At 38.7% G+C, this 15,726-nt stretch overlaps 1 protein-coding gene across 2 annotated transcripts; it reads left to right on the top strand.

Annotated features, from left to right (window-relative positions):
• Nucleotides 1–4,546: 4,546 nt before the first annotated feature.
• rlbp1b (retinaldehyde binding protein 1b) lies at nt 4,547–14,328 on the top strand. Of its 2 annotated transcripts, none has more exons than XM_037766720.1 (8): nt 4,547–5,246; nt 6,564–6,607; nt 8,280–8,408; nt 9,140–9,344; nt 10,815–10,993; nt 11,797–11,955; nt 12,223–12,333; nt 12,960–14,328. In XM_037766720.1, the coding sequence occupies exons 2-8, from the start codon at nt 6,596–6,598 to the stop codon at nt 13,086–13,088; spliced, it is 924 nt and encodes a 307-aa protein (XP_037622648.1). In that variant the 5' UTR covers nt 4,547–5,246; nt 6,564–6,595; the 3' UTR covers nt 13,089–14,328. The 2 variants fall into 2 exon arrangements, with proteins under 2 accessions (XP_037622648.1, XP_037622649.1); XM_037766721.1 differs by lacking the exon at nt 4,547–5,246 and adding an exon at nt 6,126–6,459.
• Nucleotides 14,329–15,726: the final 1,398 nt, after the last annotated feature.

Here is a 15,726-nt window from a genome sequence, read left to right as displayed (position 1 = left end):
GAAAGGAAATAAACTGGGACACATTTAGAATGTTTATGTTTAAAACCGTGTAATGGTCTAAATATTGTATATTTGTGACATCACAAATGGACAGAAATCCTAACGGCTTGTTTCAAACGCACAATTTCTGAATACGAGCTGTGTGTATTCCGCTGTATATTGAGCGTTTTGATAGTTTAACAGTATTTATATAGCACTTTAACCTGCTTTATAACATAAAAGACCTTAAAATCTCACTTTTTACAATATGGGACCTTTAAAACTTTTAGTAGAGCTAAATGCTAATATCAGCATGCTAACATGCTCACAGTGTGCGTTTGCATTCACAGAACTTACTCAGAGAAACCAGGTTACGCAGGTAATCTGTGCTAACATGCTGTTGTTTAGCAGGTATAATGTTTAACCATGTTCACCACCTTAGCTTAGCATTAGTGGTGCAACAGTTCAACAAGCCCACTGTTCGGTTCGTACATCATTGAACAGTTTGTTTTTTTACTGTTTGTTTTTGAATCCCTACTTACCACGGTAGCATTGCTAACATTTGCTAAATAGCGCTAAACGCACAATTTCTGAATACGGGCTGTGTATTTCTACGTATATTGAGCGTTTTGATAGTTTAAAAGTATTTATAAAGCACTTAAATCTGCTCTATAATATAAAAGAGATGAACATTTTTTCTTTTAAAAAATCAATAATTTGACACAAAAACGGTTCGCCAGAGTCCGACATCAGAACTGCAACGGTCTGTAATAAATAAATAACAGACCGCAGAACGCCGTGATTGACCAATCACAATCGAATGTTCAACAAACCCGTGTAATACACAGTTAGCGACTAGCTGGGGAACATAGTGGAGCATTTAACAGCTAAAAAAACAGGTATTTCCTTCAGGAGTTGGTGGAGACCAAAAACAGAGCTAAAATAGTGAATGTTGGACTCGTCAGGTGGATAGAAACATCCAAATAAATGATCATTTTTATGTCTGCGGGATGAATCATTACGTTCAGGATCACACTTAACTGCAGAAGGAAAACCTCCTAACCATGGCGGCTGAGTCATCCCACTTGATCCAGTGCCAGATCAGCACTAACGGCAGCATTGTTAGCAGCAGCAGCAGCATATTATTAACACGTGTAACCACGGCTCTGTTAGTGTTGGGAAACGTTCAAGGTCTGTCACAAACACTGGATCAGGATCTGTCTAATGGCACCAATGTCCAAATAGGTTACAAAGGTGGGCTGACCCGAGAAAGAATGTCTCCACAGTGTGAAGATATTACGTCGTCAAACAAAAGCGCCATGGTCACTTTTAATGATGGTATTTTCTTCTCTTCCAGCAGTTAAATCCCAGCGACTGCACCCATGTGAGTCACTGAGCTGCACAGCTTTATGTAACTTTGTAAAGGTCTCAGATGCGAGTATGACACTAGATTATGATATATTGTAGTTTATAATTTAGTTTATAAACCTGAAACACAGCGAGCTGCAGGTGGAGCTGTACATGTTGTTATGCTCCGTCTCTCTCTAAATAGCTTTCAAACCCATGCACACATCTAAAGCCTGACCTTGGCCCAACAGCTCAGCCTGCAGAGAGCAAACACAGAGGAGCATTGTTTGACCAATCCATCTAATTTTGTTCCCCAAATCGCTTTATTGAAATCAGGCCTGATTTAGCAGATTACTAGGCGGCCGCCTGCTCCTTCATCGTTGCATCAGGATGGAAAACGTGTGTTGGTGACGTTAGCTGTGACCAGGGTCAGAGAGAGGGAGATGGTCGACAAACATTAACCACAAGAAAGAAAGAACAACCGGCTGCGTCGATGTGAGATAAGATATATGTCTAAGATATATGTCAAGTTTACAGAAATTAAACCTTTTAAAAACAGCCTTTTTTTATCAACTACTAAAATCGCGGCCGTTCTGGTGGCCTGGATGTTTGGGATGCTCGCTGTGGGGTTGTGGCGTTCCCAGTTCAGATCCAACGACTACTGAAGAACCTACTGAAACACAAAAATAAGCATTTATTTTGGCCTGATGGCCTAAAAGGTGCGATGCTTGGACTATGCTTGCAAGCTGAAAAATCTTTTATAATTTTGTTTAACAGTTTTGGGTGTTTAAAGCCACAAGCAAATTTTACAATTTACAATACAACACAACAAGGTATCTATTAGTCAGACTGTTTCTTTAAATTGCAAACAATGATACAGAAGTGCAAATATACTGGAGTACATATTTAATGATTAATGAAACAGGTTGCTTTACATACATGATGTAGGTGGATATGTACAGTATATTATATATATATACATGTCAGTTTACAGTATATTCAGTATATACAGCAGCTCACATTTATATGTGGCAGTGATATGTACATGTTATAAAAAACAGTGTATATTTAAATGATAAAATATCAGATATCGGGACGTGTGTGTTTACGTTTTCCTTAAACAAAACTGTTCTCTCTAGAAATAACTTTGAATCTGTTCAGATGATCAGAGGCACTTGAACATCATCACTGAAACTCGGGATGTTTTTTAGGATTAGTCTGTGAATTAATGCACAGAGATGTTTTTGGTTGTGGCTCACAGGGTAGAGCAGGACGTCGTCCACCAATCGGAAGTTTGGCGGTTCGATCCCCGGCTCCTCCAGTCCACATGTCGAAGTGTCCTTGAGCAAGATACTGAACCCCTCAATTTCTCCCGGAGGCTGAGCCATCGGTGTGTGTGAATGAGTATTTAGTTTAGATCTTGATGGGCAGATTGGCACCTTGCATGGCAGCCTCTGTGTATGAATGTGTGTGTGTGAAGGGATGAATGCTGACATGTAGTGTAAAATGCTTTGAGTGGTCGGAAGACTAGAAAAAACGCTAAATAAATGCAAGTCCATTTACCATTTACCAAGTCCATTTGTTACAGTCTATTGCAGATGAAAGATGAAAGTTTTTCAGTTATTGATAAGAGACAGAAAAATCATAATTTTTGCTCAAATAGCAGCTCAAAAGCAAAAACCACAGCGATTACTCCGATTACAGTCTCCTGTTGTATTTACTTACCGTCCAGCTGCTCTTTGTTAATTTGTTTTCACACCTCTCTGTTGCTCAATTACTTGGGATTAATCTGGAGATTTTTTTTTTACTCAACCTCAGACCTCAGAGTACGCGTGTGTCCGATTAGATGAAGTGCTCACGTTATATAAACCTTTATATTACTCTCAGCTCCTAGCGCTGACAGATTGTGTATGTGAGAACTAATCTGATCACAGGGAATTGTGGATAGTTTAGGGTCCGTGTTTACTGATATGAATGCACGTAAGTCTAAATCCAAATCCTTGTGGCTTGTGTGTGTGTTCATGTGTGTGTGTAGGTATGTTTATGAAAATATGTTAAGTACATAAAAGTGGTTTGAGACCTTTTTATATATATTTTTTGCACCAGGGCATATTTGGTGCCCTTCTAACTACCAAATAGTTGCTTTTTTACGCCTCCGCGCCGTTTCCAGCTGTGGCCGAAGGCATCATGTTTTCGAGTTGTCCGTCCTTACTATTCTCGTGAACAAATCTCAGGAACACCTTGAGGAAATTTCTTCACCGTTGGCAAAAACATCCACTTTGACTCGAGGATGAACTGATTAGATTTTGGTGCTCAAAGGTCACTGTGACCTCACAAAACACTTTTTTGGCCATAACTCAAGAATTAGGCCAGGTTGGTAAAGAGTCTATGAAATGTTCATAAAATAGTGAAAATAATATGCTTATCACAATTTCTTGGAGTCCAATTTGACCTCTTTAAATTGCTCGTTTTGTCCGACCAACACTCCAAAACCCCAGAGATATTCAATTTACAACATAAAACAGAGAAAATCAACAACTTTTCAAACAAGTAGTTGCTGATTAGTTTTCTGATAATTGACTAATCGATTAATCGACCAGTTGCTGAATGAATTTAAGCCTGTCCATGTTGCAAAAATGAAAGCATGTGGACCAAATCTGATGGCAGCTACAGACCAAAATATTCACAAATCAACGAAAGCTGTTCACATAACACCTTTAAAGGTCCCATATCATGCTCATTTTCAGGTTCATACTTGTATTTTGTGTTTCTACTAGAAAATGTTTACATGCTGTAATGTTCAAAAAAAACTTTATTTTCTTCATACTGTTTGCCTGAATATGCCTGTATTTACCCTCTGTCTGAAACGCTCCGTTTTAGCACATTTCAACGGAATTAAAACGGAATTGCGTTGCTAGGCAACAGTTTGGGTTGTTGTCAGCTGATGTTATTTATATACACTGCAACAGGAAATAAACTGGTACACATTTAAAATGTTTACGTTTAAAACCGTGTAATGGTCTAAATATTGTATATTTGTGACATCACAAATGGACAGAAATCCTGACGGCTTGTTTCAAACGTGCAATTTCTGAATACGGTCTGTGTGTGTTTCTCTGTATATTGAGCGTTTTGATAGTTTAACAGTATTTATATAGCACTGATAGAGTTTATACATAGTTTGTTCCATGTATATATCCTACATAATGTGATGCTGTGAGAATACGTTTTTGCCTCTGGTCCATCGACACAGTGTCTCAAAAACTAGGACAGATTTCCTTGACATTTGGTGGATTAGATTCATTTACTTATTAGATTTTGCTGCTAAACTGAGTTTGGGATTGTATAATGAATGCTGATTTAGTCACATGGAGAGACAGAGACTTTATTATAAATCCCAGCCCTTTGTTTGAAACAATAAATAAAGTCATTCCTATTGGTGCTGGTCCCATTAAAACATGTCCCAACATTAGAAGCAGATCATGATGTCTCTAAACATGTGAAACAGACCAGCCTCCACCTCTCTCCTCTCTCCTCTCTCTTGCGATCACGTTGCAGAAATCAAACTGGGAATCAGCAGTCACAATGGTCACTTTTCACTCAAGTCTCTTTGGAATGCAATCAAATCCCTCCGTCCTCTTAAAACCAGCTCTTACCTAAAGTGTGTACTCAAAATTACATCATCCATAATGTGCACTGGCCCTGCCTCTCATCACGGGAGCCCCTCCACCATTGGACCAACAGCACCCTCGCCATCACTTCCTCCCACCCTCTGCCCACTTTTATGTTGATTGAAAAGAAAAAAAAACTTGGATGTAATCTGGTGTGACGCCACTAATCCCAACGCTACAAATCATAGGTCCCCGTCCACCTCGCTCCACACCGACGACTCCCCGCCAGCAACTTCACATCTGCCTCAGGTAAGACTCCTCTACTTCATGTGCTTCTCTTTTTTCTTCCTCGGGTGTTGTACAACTCAAACTCTGGAAAACTGGGTTCCTCTGTAGTTTAACTGTTAAAGAAGCAGTGATTTTCACCAGAGACGTCACAAAATTGTGTATATTTTGTTGCCTTTGACTCCAAAACACAGTTTCCTTCTTGTATCTCGAGGTATTTGAGTGCTAAATATAATTAAGTTATGAGACTCAGTAGGTGCATCATGGGACTACCTCTGCAGGTTCAAAGCTGCATCCCCACTGTGACCGACAATCCCAAAAATGTGCTCGTGGTTCTGCCGCTTTGGATTTAAGTGTCTGCTGAGTATATATTATGTTATAATACAAAGATATCGATGTAGTGTAGACATGTTGGACTCACATGTCTTTAGAAATATGCTGTAGAGACTCAGTACAGCAGGTGGAAGGTCTTTTAGTCCCTCCAAACCTTTGCCTGCAAAATTTAAATGTTGATGAACGTAACTTATATTCAATATAAAGAAATGGAGTAGTAATTTATGTTAAAGAGGGTGAATAAATGCTTGTCTGCACATGAAACCCATGAGAAAAACCCTCAAGGTATCCAAATATTGCAGAGAAATGTGTGTAAAATGATGCACAAGACATTTAAAATAATGTTGCAGCCATACAACTGTGCATTGGGTTTTTCACCCAGTTTAAGTGTGAACGAACGATCATTTTCATTATCAATTAATCTGCTGGTTGTTATTGATTTTGTTCTATAAAATGCAACTCTATAGGGTCGTGAAAATCACAGTTGCCAGGGTGACATCTTCAAATTGCTTGTTTTGTTTGATCAAAAGCCAAAGATTTATTGAAATTTAATGTCACATATCCTCCAAAGAGCTAGGCTGTATTTTGTATTTTTACTTGAGAAATGATTAATTGATTGCCTATCTATCAATTAAGTCGTTACTACTGTATTAGAACAGGAGGACACTACATGTGCTTAGTTTAAAGTCTACTTTTTAGGAGATTTAACGGGACATTAAGGTTGAATACAAACCAAATTTCTCAACCTTGATATGCAGAGTTTCTTGGCAATGATACCAAATATAGTTTAAACTTTGACAACAACTGTGAGCTTGTGGATTATGAAACCAAAAGACTGTCGAGCTTAAATCTCCTGATAAGTCATCCAGGAATGGGCTAAAGTGCTAAATATAGCTGAATCAAGGTACCCTGTGATAGCAGCGAGGGTGGGATGAAGAGGGATTAAAGTGGAGAACAGAGTGTCAATTGTTTGTTTGTTTTACTATACCTCCCTTTTTTCCCTTCTAGACAGTACGAAGCTGATATAAAGAGCAGAAGACATGGCTGTGGTTGTAAGTGTTTGCACTTTTACTTACTTAAAACTGTGGTCAAATCAATGCAGATATTATTAGGTGGATTTCTGAGCTGTAATGGGAGCGTTGAAGAGCTCTGATTGAGTAATTCGCCAAGACAAATACCTCTTCATCTTCCTTTAACGTGGACTCAGCTGCAGCTCAGCATTAGAAAAAGACCCATTGTCAACAGGCTACAGTAGCTTTAGCTGCTAATCTCTGCTCGTAGTCCTCACCATGTATTTACAGGCTTTACTGGACTCATGTGAGGGAGATTAATCAAACACTGAGGCCTATTGATTGTTGCACTGGTGGAAAGGTATTTTGTTGTGCTTTTTAAACCTCACACAGTACAACCGAGTCTTGTGAGAGAATTAAATTGACAACATGCAAGACTAGAAACCAACTTAGATCACCAGATTAACCAGCAGGCAGCAGGAGAAGAGTACAAGTGTTTCTCTGTGTAGACACATTAAATGCCAGTTAGTGAGTATCCATAATACCAGCGACATGCAACCGGCTCAGCTAAATGGAACGCATCCATTATTAATGTCATTAATAACACGTGTGCCAGAGATGACCTATTCATGGGTGGCCAACAGTGCAACAGCCTGCTGAGCAGAGACAATAGTTATTATTATCATTATAGATAATTATGTGGTGCAGTGCTGCTTTGCTCTGACTTCTGTTAGTATAATGAAACAGAAACAGTTTTGTGCCCTAAAAAACATTACAGGTGCATCTTGTAGGACTGTGTGTCAGACCTATAATATCATATCTTTTTTTTATATATTGAATTATGTCGGAATCAAATGTCTGGTCAGATTTGTAGTGTTTTCTATTCATTCATCAGATATTTACTGAATGCCAAGTTTTTATATGGCTGCTTGTGTTTGTGTCTTTTAAGCAACAATATTCAACTATTAAGAACTTCAAGTTAACTCAATTTAATTTGTGTAAATGTAAATCACATGTTTGAGGGTTTTGGGGGTCTGGTGCCTTGCTCAAGGGCACCTCGGTAGCTACCAGTTCACAGTCTGTATTTGGTCCGTGCGAGGACTTGAACGACGACCCTCCGGTTCCCAAGCCAAGTCCCCACAGAACTGAGCTACTGCCGCCCGTTTATACGGCCCAATATCACAAATCGAAAGTATCGTTTTAGTGTCGACACCGAATAGGGTCGTGACTCGTGTCTAGAAGGTAACACGCAAATTGTGAAACTCTTGCGAGATGGTTAAGGTTATGATAGGTCGTCGTGACGTAACGAGTGTAGCGAGAGTTTTTTCGCAATTTATGGGTTAACTTCTAGACACAACTGCTGAATAGGCTCCAATATCAAAACGATTTTAGATGATACCCAGGACTTATAGCTCAAAAGCTCAGTTAACAGAGTTCTATTTGATATATCAGCTAGTGCACAATAAGATGTCCTGTATTTACAACGAACTACAGAATGCTTGACTCTATAAATTTCTGAATTATAAGCGTAACATGATTGCACTATGTGGAGCCCTAACAAATCCTACAATGGAAGCAAAATGTAGAGATGGCACACTGCTTTTTGCTAAGATAATGCACCTGTAAAGTAACTCTATGACAGTTACAGTTACAGCAACACTTACACCTAGAAGTCGAGAACCAGGCTTTACCAAGTCGTCCGTTCTCTTTCCAGAGTGGAACTTACCGTATGGTGTCGGAGGAGGAGCAGGCTCTCAGGGCCAAGCTGGAACGTCTCACCGTCAAGGACCATGGACCGGTGTTTGGACCCTGCGACAGCCTGCCGGACCACACCAAGCAGAAGGTAACCAGACCTGATCTCACATTACCAAGTCTGAAAAACCAGGATACAAAACATAGTTCACGTTCAAGAGTTTAATCCCTTTTTACTGCAGTATATCGCTAATTATGATGTATTAAACTACATATTAATATAAGATTATATATAAGATGATTTAGGAAGAGAAAATTAAGACAGGAAACTAGCTGGCTATGCTCACACTTGGCATTTAGCTACAGTTTTTTTCCCCGTTAAGTACCAGTTTTGCTCCTGTCCAAACCCGACTGCAGTACTTTTGCTCATGTTAATCCTCTTTAAAAGAATGCACTAAAAACATAGCAAAAGAAGGGTAAAAGGCTGGCTAGCTTTGTATGCACTTATAAGCTGGGATAACACACTAAGTTAAGTCAATAGGGTAGATCTTGGTAGGACAAACATGAGTTGTTCACTAACAGAGAACGGCTGACATGAAGGCTGAAGGTTGGACTGAATATCAGGGCAAGTAGAGAGTCAGATTAAACTAAAATGATGAGATAGCCTTGTCGAACAGTACTCCTCTGTGTATCGCAGCTCTCCATGCACATTCTGACAATACATCAGTCACTGGCAACATTAATAAACATAACCTTTCATTTACTTTTTTTGTTAGAGGGCTCCTCCCGTATACTCAAAGAACTGGTAACTACTATTTATGTCACTAAACTGTACTGCATAACAAACTGTGAGGTAACCGTCTGGTCCGGCTCCCCCTTCAGGCCAAGGATGAGCTGAACGAGACAGATGAAAAGCGGGTGTCGGCGGTAAAGGAGCTGCGAGGAACCATCAAGGAGAAGGCCGAGGTGGGTGACGACCTGGCCAAGGGCGTGCAGGACACGTTTGGGGAGAAACCCGACAGTTTGTTGGTCCGCTTCATCCGTGCCAGGAAGTACGACGTTCCCAGAGCCTACGACCTGATGAAGGGTACGTTAGAAAGAATGTTTGAATATACCGACAGCATTTTTCCTGCCAGAAAATCTCAAACTCCTGATTATATCACATGAATCCAACATAAGAGAAAGCAATAATAAACATGCTGATCTGTATGTATGTTATGAGCAGAAGTGGAAGAAGTAGTCCGATCTTATTAGCAAAAGAACACTGTGTAAAAAATACTTTATAAAAGTCAGACATGCAAAATCTTACTTAAGTAAAAGTACAACAGTATTAGCATCAAAATAAAGTACCAAAAGTAAAAGTACTCATTGTGCAGAATGGCAAAACATATGTAAGGGATAATGTACAGCGTGCCGGTCATTGTTGTGGAATAAAACCCGACAGGGCGAAGTGGAGGGGTCTCTCATCGCCCTGAAGGGGTTTATTTCACAGCAATGACCGGCACGCTGTACATTATCACGCTTATTACACGACTGCTTAGTTAAGAAATCAATAATCTGACACAAAAACGGTCGCCAGAGTCTGACATCAGAACTGCGCCCATAGCAACGGTCTGTTATACATAGCAACAGTCTGTTAAACATAGCAACGGTCTGTTATAAAACAATTAAATGCCGCAGAACGCCGCGATTGACCAATCAGAATCAAGCATTCAACAAAGCGGTGTAATAATAATACATCATTTATTTGTTGATTTATACTATAACACTTTACAATAAGGGTACATTAATTAAACATTCAAACAAGCCCTTCCTTATCTAACAGTAAATTAACAGTTACTGAAGTGTCTAGTAAGCATTTATCAATGGTGTTAATGTTAACTAAGGTATTGATTTATACATTATATAATGTTTAAAAAGACTTTAATGTAAAGTGTTACCATTTATATATTTAGTTTTAATAATCTGAATCTGCAAAGTTACAAGTAATTTAATTATCAAATATATGTAGTGGAGTAAAAAGTAAAATATTGGCTTCCAAAATGTAGTGAGGTAGAAGTATAGAGTAGCATAAAATGGAAATACTAAAAGTAATAAAAAGTACCTCAAAAATGTACAGCACTTGAGTAAATGTACTTGGATATACGAGTATAAATTTAAAAAATCAAAATCTGTCAGTGGTGTCTGGAATATAATATAAGGATACAAAAATATGATCAAAAACAGGATTCAAATGACCTGTTTTATTGAAGGATAATACCAATAAATATATTTTTGCACTGACAAAATAATGTCCCAACTTTTACAGGTGATCATTTTCATGCTAAAAAAAATTACAGTGATTTATTGTTGTCAGGGTGAAAAAGCCTTTGAAAGAGGATCTTCATGGGACACTGAACTCTCCACTGAAACCAGACTGTTGATATCGGTTTAGAGACAACGTGACTGAACCTACATTTTCATTCACAGGAATAAATTGTGCATTAATATTCAATTAAACAAATGCCAGATTTACAGCCTGGTGTGCCCCCTTAACGTGCTCCTTTGTTCCCGCCAGGCTACGTGCGTTTCAGGAAGGATTACCCCGAGCTGTTTGAGAATCTGACCCCTGAGGCCGTACGCAGCACCATCGAGGCCGGCTACCCCGGCATCCTGCCCAGCAGAGACAAGTACGGCCGCGTGGTTCTGCTCTTCAACATCGAGAACTGGGACTACGAGGAGATCACATTCGATGAGGTACGTGGGGGGGTTTCTGGGTGACCACATGTCCCACAATGCACCTAGAAAACAGCATGTTTACAAACTCACTTTTCATTTAAATTAGTAAACAACTTCTTTGTTGCACCAGTCTGATCTCGTCAGTGGTGGAAGAAGTACTCAGAGATTTTTATATTTTAGATTAAATAAAAGTAGCCAAAACCACAGTGTAAAAATAAACAAATAAAATAAATAAAAACTATTAGCATCGAAATATACTAAATAAATATATAATATAATATATGTAATAATATAATAAATAAACTACAAAAAGTTAAATCACTAATGCAGAATGACCCGTTTCATAATTATATACAGTATATTATATCACTTCATTACAATTAGTGATGTATCTAATGTTGCAGCTAGTAAAAGCAGGGCTAATTTTGATTGCTTTATATACTGTTTTTAATAATAATATATCATAATTTATTAGTTTATTATTTTGTAATAATAACCTAAATATGCAAAGCAGAGCCGGCCCTAGGAGGCATAGGCGGCATTGCCGAATGCTAGGGGCGCCTCTATCCATAGAGGTATCCCAAATGAGGGAAGAAAAACAAATTCCAAATTTATAACTTTTACTGTTTTTTCCTAATACTATTTTAACTTTACTCAAGTAAAGTACAAGTACCTCAAAATTAAATTGTACTTGAGTAAATGCACTTACATTCCACCACTGGAACTTGTCATAATTATTCTTCATATCACAAATATCAGCAATACAGTATTTAAATCAATAAATCAGCCAATCAACATGGGTGGGGTTGGTTTTTTTTCAGATCCTGCGTGCCTACTGCGTGATCCTGGAGAAGCTGCTGGAGAACGAGGAGACTCAGATCAATGGCTTCTGCATTATTGAGAACTTCAAGGGCTTCACCATGCAGCAGGCGTCAGGAATCAAACCCACCGAGCTCAAGAAGATGGTGGACATGCTGCAGGTGGGAGAGAAAGGGATAGTCTAGAATATTAAAGCTGCAGATGAAAAGCCAAGTTTGAGTTTCAGATGGTTTTTATATTCCCTCATTTTTAAAGGTTGTAAACTCTGCACGGCTAGATACCATAGATTTTAGATTAGTGGAAAATATGTTTTTGTTTTCTTATTCTTGCAATGTTACTCTCAGAAGATTGTGTAGATTATTCCTCATGTCTGATTGTGGTTACCAGGTTAGAGGATCAGATGTTTAACTTTTTCTTTTTCCTGCCAGGACTCTTTCCCTGCCCGTTTCAAAGCGGTGCACTTCATCCACCAGCCCTGGTACTTCACCACCACCTACAATGTGGTGAAACCCCTGATGAAGGGCAAGCTGCTAGAGAGAGTGAGTCAGCTGCATTTGATCCTTTAATGACCGACTGCAGCACTGCTGCTCCTCCCTCAGTCTATCAGACACGACCATGTTAGAAGAAACAGTCAGAACGGGTCTCAGTGCAGGATTTAAATCATTTTATTGAGAAATTGAACGTAACATTATACTGATATGAGGTGACGTGACATTACATGAAGCTCTGAGGCATTTTAACTGAAATAGTACCAGCAGTAAAAGTACACAATTGTTATCATCAATTATCTTAATTTAGCTTTTAGATTTTGGATTCAAACACAGATTTAATCCAATTTGAAGATTTATGTTTTTCTATTTCATTTGAATAACATGTTGGTTTAAAATATTTGTGCTTCTTTTTGGTGGAGCTTGCTGCAAGCCTGCAATAATACTCAAATACCCACAATATACCCCAAAATGCCACTTTAGAATTAACGTTATGCAGTGTTTATGCAATTAATGTCTCATCTGTTTGTTTTTCTAATATTTAACTATGTGTTGCACTGCCTTTTAAAGATTTCCCACCTCAGGGTATTATAGATATCCACTCAAATTAAATGTCCACCTATTTACATGTTAGACAGACTCAAATACCTCTAACAGCTGCTGTCTTCGCTCTAAAGGTGTTCGTCCACGGAGACGAGCTGGAAAACTACTACAAGGAGTTCGACGCCGACATCCTTCCCTCTGAGTTCGATGGAAAAGATTCCAAGTACGATGGCAAGGCCACGGCCACCAAGCTGTTCGACTAAACCTCCTCCCTCTTCCTTTGAAGAGCCGTTATATATATATATATCACAAACCCCACAGACTGTGGAGACTCAAAGCCCAAATCTAGCTGTGTGGTTGTAATGACAAACAAGTTATGAATGAAAGTGTGTGAGAAGTTGAAGTGATTTTGTTTTCCAGAGCACAGTCCAACAGGAAACCACTCACTCTCACTCATTATACCACTCTGCAGTATTCTGTATAAACCATTCAGTTACAGTTCCTCATTTTTATCTACCCATTATGGGACTGGAGACACTGTTTTAGATCATTAATGACAGACTGCATGTGCTTTACAGATTTGCAGTTTTATAATGCATTAACATTTAAGATTTTCAACCTTCCAGGCAACCATTGACCTCACTTCTCAGCAGTATTGTGTAAAAATCAACCTTAGTTTAAAGACTGGCTTGAAATAGACAATTCATCACAATGAACATGTAGTTGCCTTTATTTCTTTACCTATTTTTGCACAGTAAAGCAGTTTTTTGGCAGGCGCTGTTTTGACGCTTCCTTGCCGGTGTGTTCAAAGAAGCTCTGAAAAGACCAAATTCACAATATTCTTTTTGATGTCCATTGTTTTACTGATTCACAAACAGGAGATCTCAGAGCTCACTGAAAGACACCAACAAGGAAAAGTCTTCATGCTCTCAACTGCATAACTGTAACTGATCAAATAATAGCTGCGACCACATGTCCTCCTCGGTGGTGGATGGTATCTTAAGCAGATTTCAAGGCTTTGCAAGTTGATTTTCATACCAAACTCAAATGAATAGAAGTCAATGGCTGTCCTGGAGGCAGTATTTAATCTAAAGTGGCAGTGCAAAAGCACCAGTTTGATTTTTTGATCATTCAGAGACAATAAAGTCTTTTATTAAATGTCATTTCATAAAGGAAAAAAAAAAGATTAAATATTCAGTTGTAACTGGCTGGGAGATTTGAGATTTTCCGTCTGTCACCTGTTTAGTTGTGCTTTGTTTGGACTGTATTCACCCACATAGCTTGTTTTAACTCTGGCTGGCTCCAGCTTTCTGAGTTTCCACCATCTGTTCCCCCCCAACCATCTCTCCTTGAAGTACAAGGCTGATATTCCAACAAGTGCCTGTCTCTCTCATGTGTTTTTTAGATTGTTCTTCAATATGAATATTATGACATTTTACCCATTGTGCTACCTGATGCACCAATAAGAATGTCAATAAATGTACAATAAACTGTATATAAATATAAGTTGTACAGTAGTCTTTGCATCAGTTTGCAAATCTGAACAAGACTAACAACAATGTTTCTGGCTCTGTGAGGCTGCACTCAGGTGGTGCTTTGAGCTAAATGCGTCGGCATGCGGATATTATGTTTACCATGTTCACCATCTTAGTTTAGCGTGTTAGCATGCTAACATTTGCTAATTGGTATTAAACTAATGCTGCGTTCCAGACAACTCGTAACTCAAAAATATCCGACCTCCTACTGGAAAAAAGTACAATGAAACGCCACTCAAAGTCGCAGGCAACACACGGGCAAATCGCAAATCCATCTACCCTGACTTCGCAAAGAAGCAGTTGTCTGACGTCACACAACAATGAATCACAAAAGCGCGCATTGTAAATGTTAAACCATTATCTAAAAGCCAGCGTAAAGTATATTTGCCTTTATTTAATTAAAATAATATATACTATCATAGAATAAAACCTGTTCTGCATGTAAATTGGTGTCAAAATATGTCGCCATGTTATTAGGTAGCTGGTTATGGTATATAACAACTCAAAAGTTATTCGGTAAAATGTCAAAAATGCCAGAAAAAATGTGGAGGCTGCACTGCTAAGTGTTCAATTGTGTGCTCTCTTGCCACAGAAACAGTTTGTCACAGTTAGTCATGTTTTTTGTGTACGTTTGTTGTCGTGCACCTGGAACGTTTGAGGTCGGAAGTTGGAAATTTCAACTGGGAAATTCCAACCTCCGAGTTGTCTGGAAGGAGCATTAAATAAAGATGAGATCTGCATATAAATTGGTGACAGAATATGTCGCCATGTTATTAGGTAGCTGGTAACAATCTCTGAAAGTTATCTTTTCTGCATAAGAGTTATTCGGAAAAACGCAAAAAATGCCAAAAATAATGTGGAGGATGCACTTCTGGGATTTCAACTGTGTGTACACTTGTCGAAGACACATCAGTTTGTTGAGGTCAGCAATATTTTTTGTTTGGCGTCGTGCTTCTGGAGAACTTGGAGGTCAGAAGTCGAAACTTCAAACCTTAAAGAATGTCGGGAATGTCATTATTTTTGCAGGTCTTTGGTCAAAAGAAAAAAGTATTTAGAAGATACAAATTTTGACCAGATGGTGACGCTATAGAGGAAAAGTAACAGGAACTCCAAAGTCAGTTGGAGTCATCCTCTGTGGACAACGAATGTCTGTAGAAAACTTCGTGGCAATCCATCCAATAGCTGTTGAGATATTTCAGCCTGGACTAAGTGGTGGACTAACCGACGTTTCCATGGCGATAGCATGTAGGTTACAATAAAACAGACAACAAAAAAATCTGTGTGAAAAATATTTATTAAAGGGTGAGTTCAAATATGACTAATCAGTCACGACTGTGCACCGCATCAGAACACATTAAGATTAGAT

Source organism: Sebastes umbrosus, chromosome 4 (assembly GCF_015220745.1).
Source record: "Sebastes umbrosus isolate fSebUmb1 chromosome 4, fSebUmb1.pri, whole genome shotgun sequence".
Classification (NCBI taxonomy): Eukaryota; Metazoa; Chordata; class Actinopteri; order Perciformes; family Sebastidae; genus Sebastes; species Sebastes umbrosus.
The sequence above is the reverse complement of the archived record's forward strand: the minus strand, read 5'-3'. Positions and strand labels throughout refer to the sequence as shown.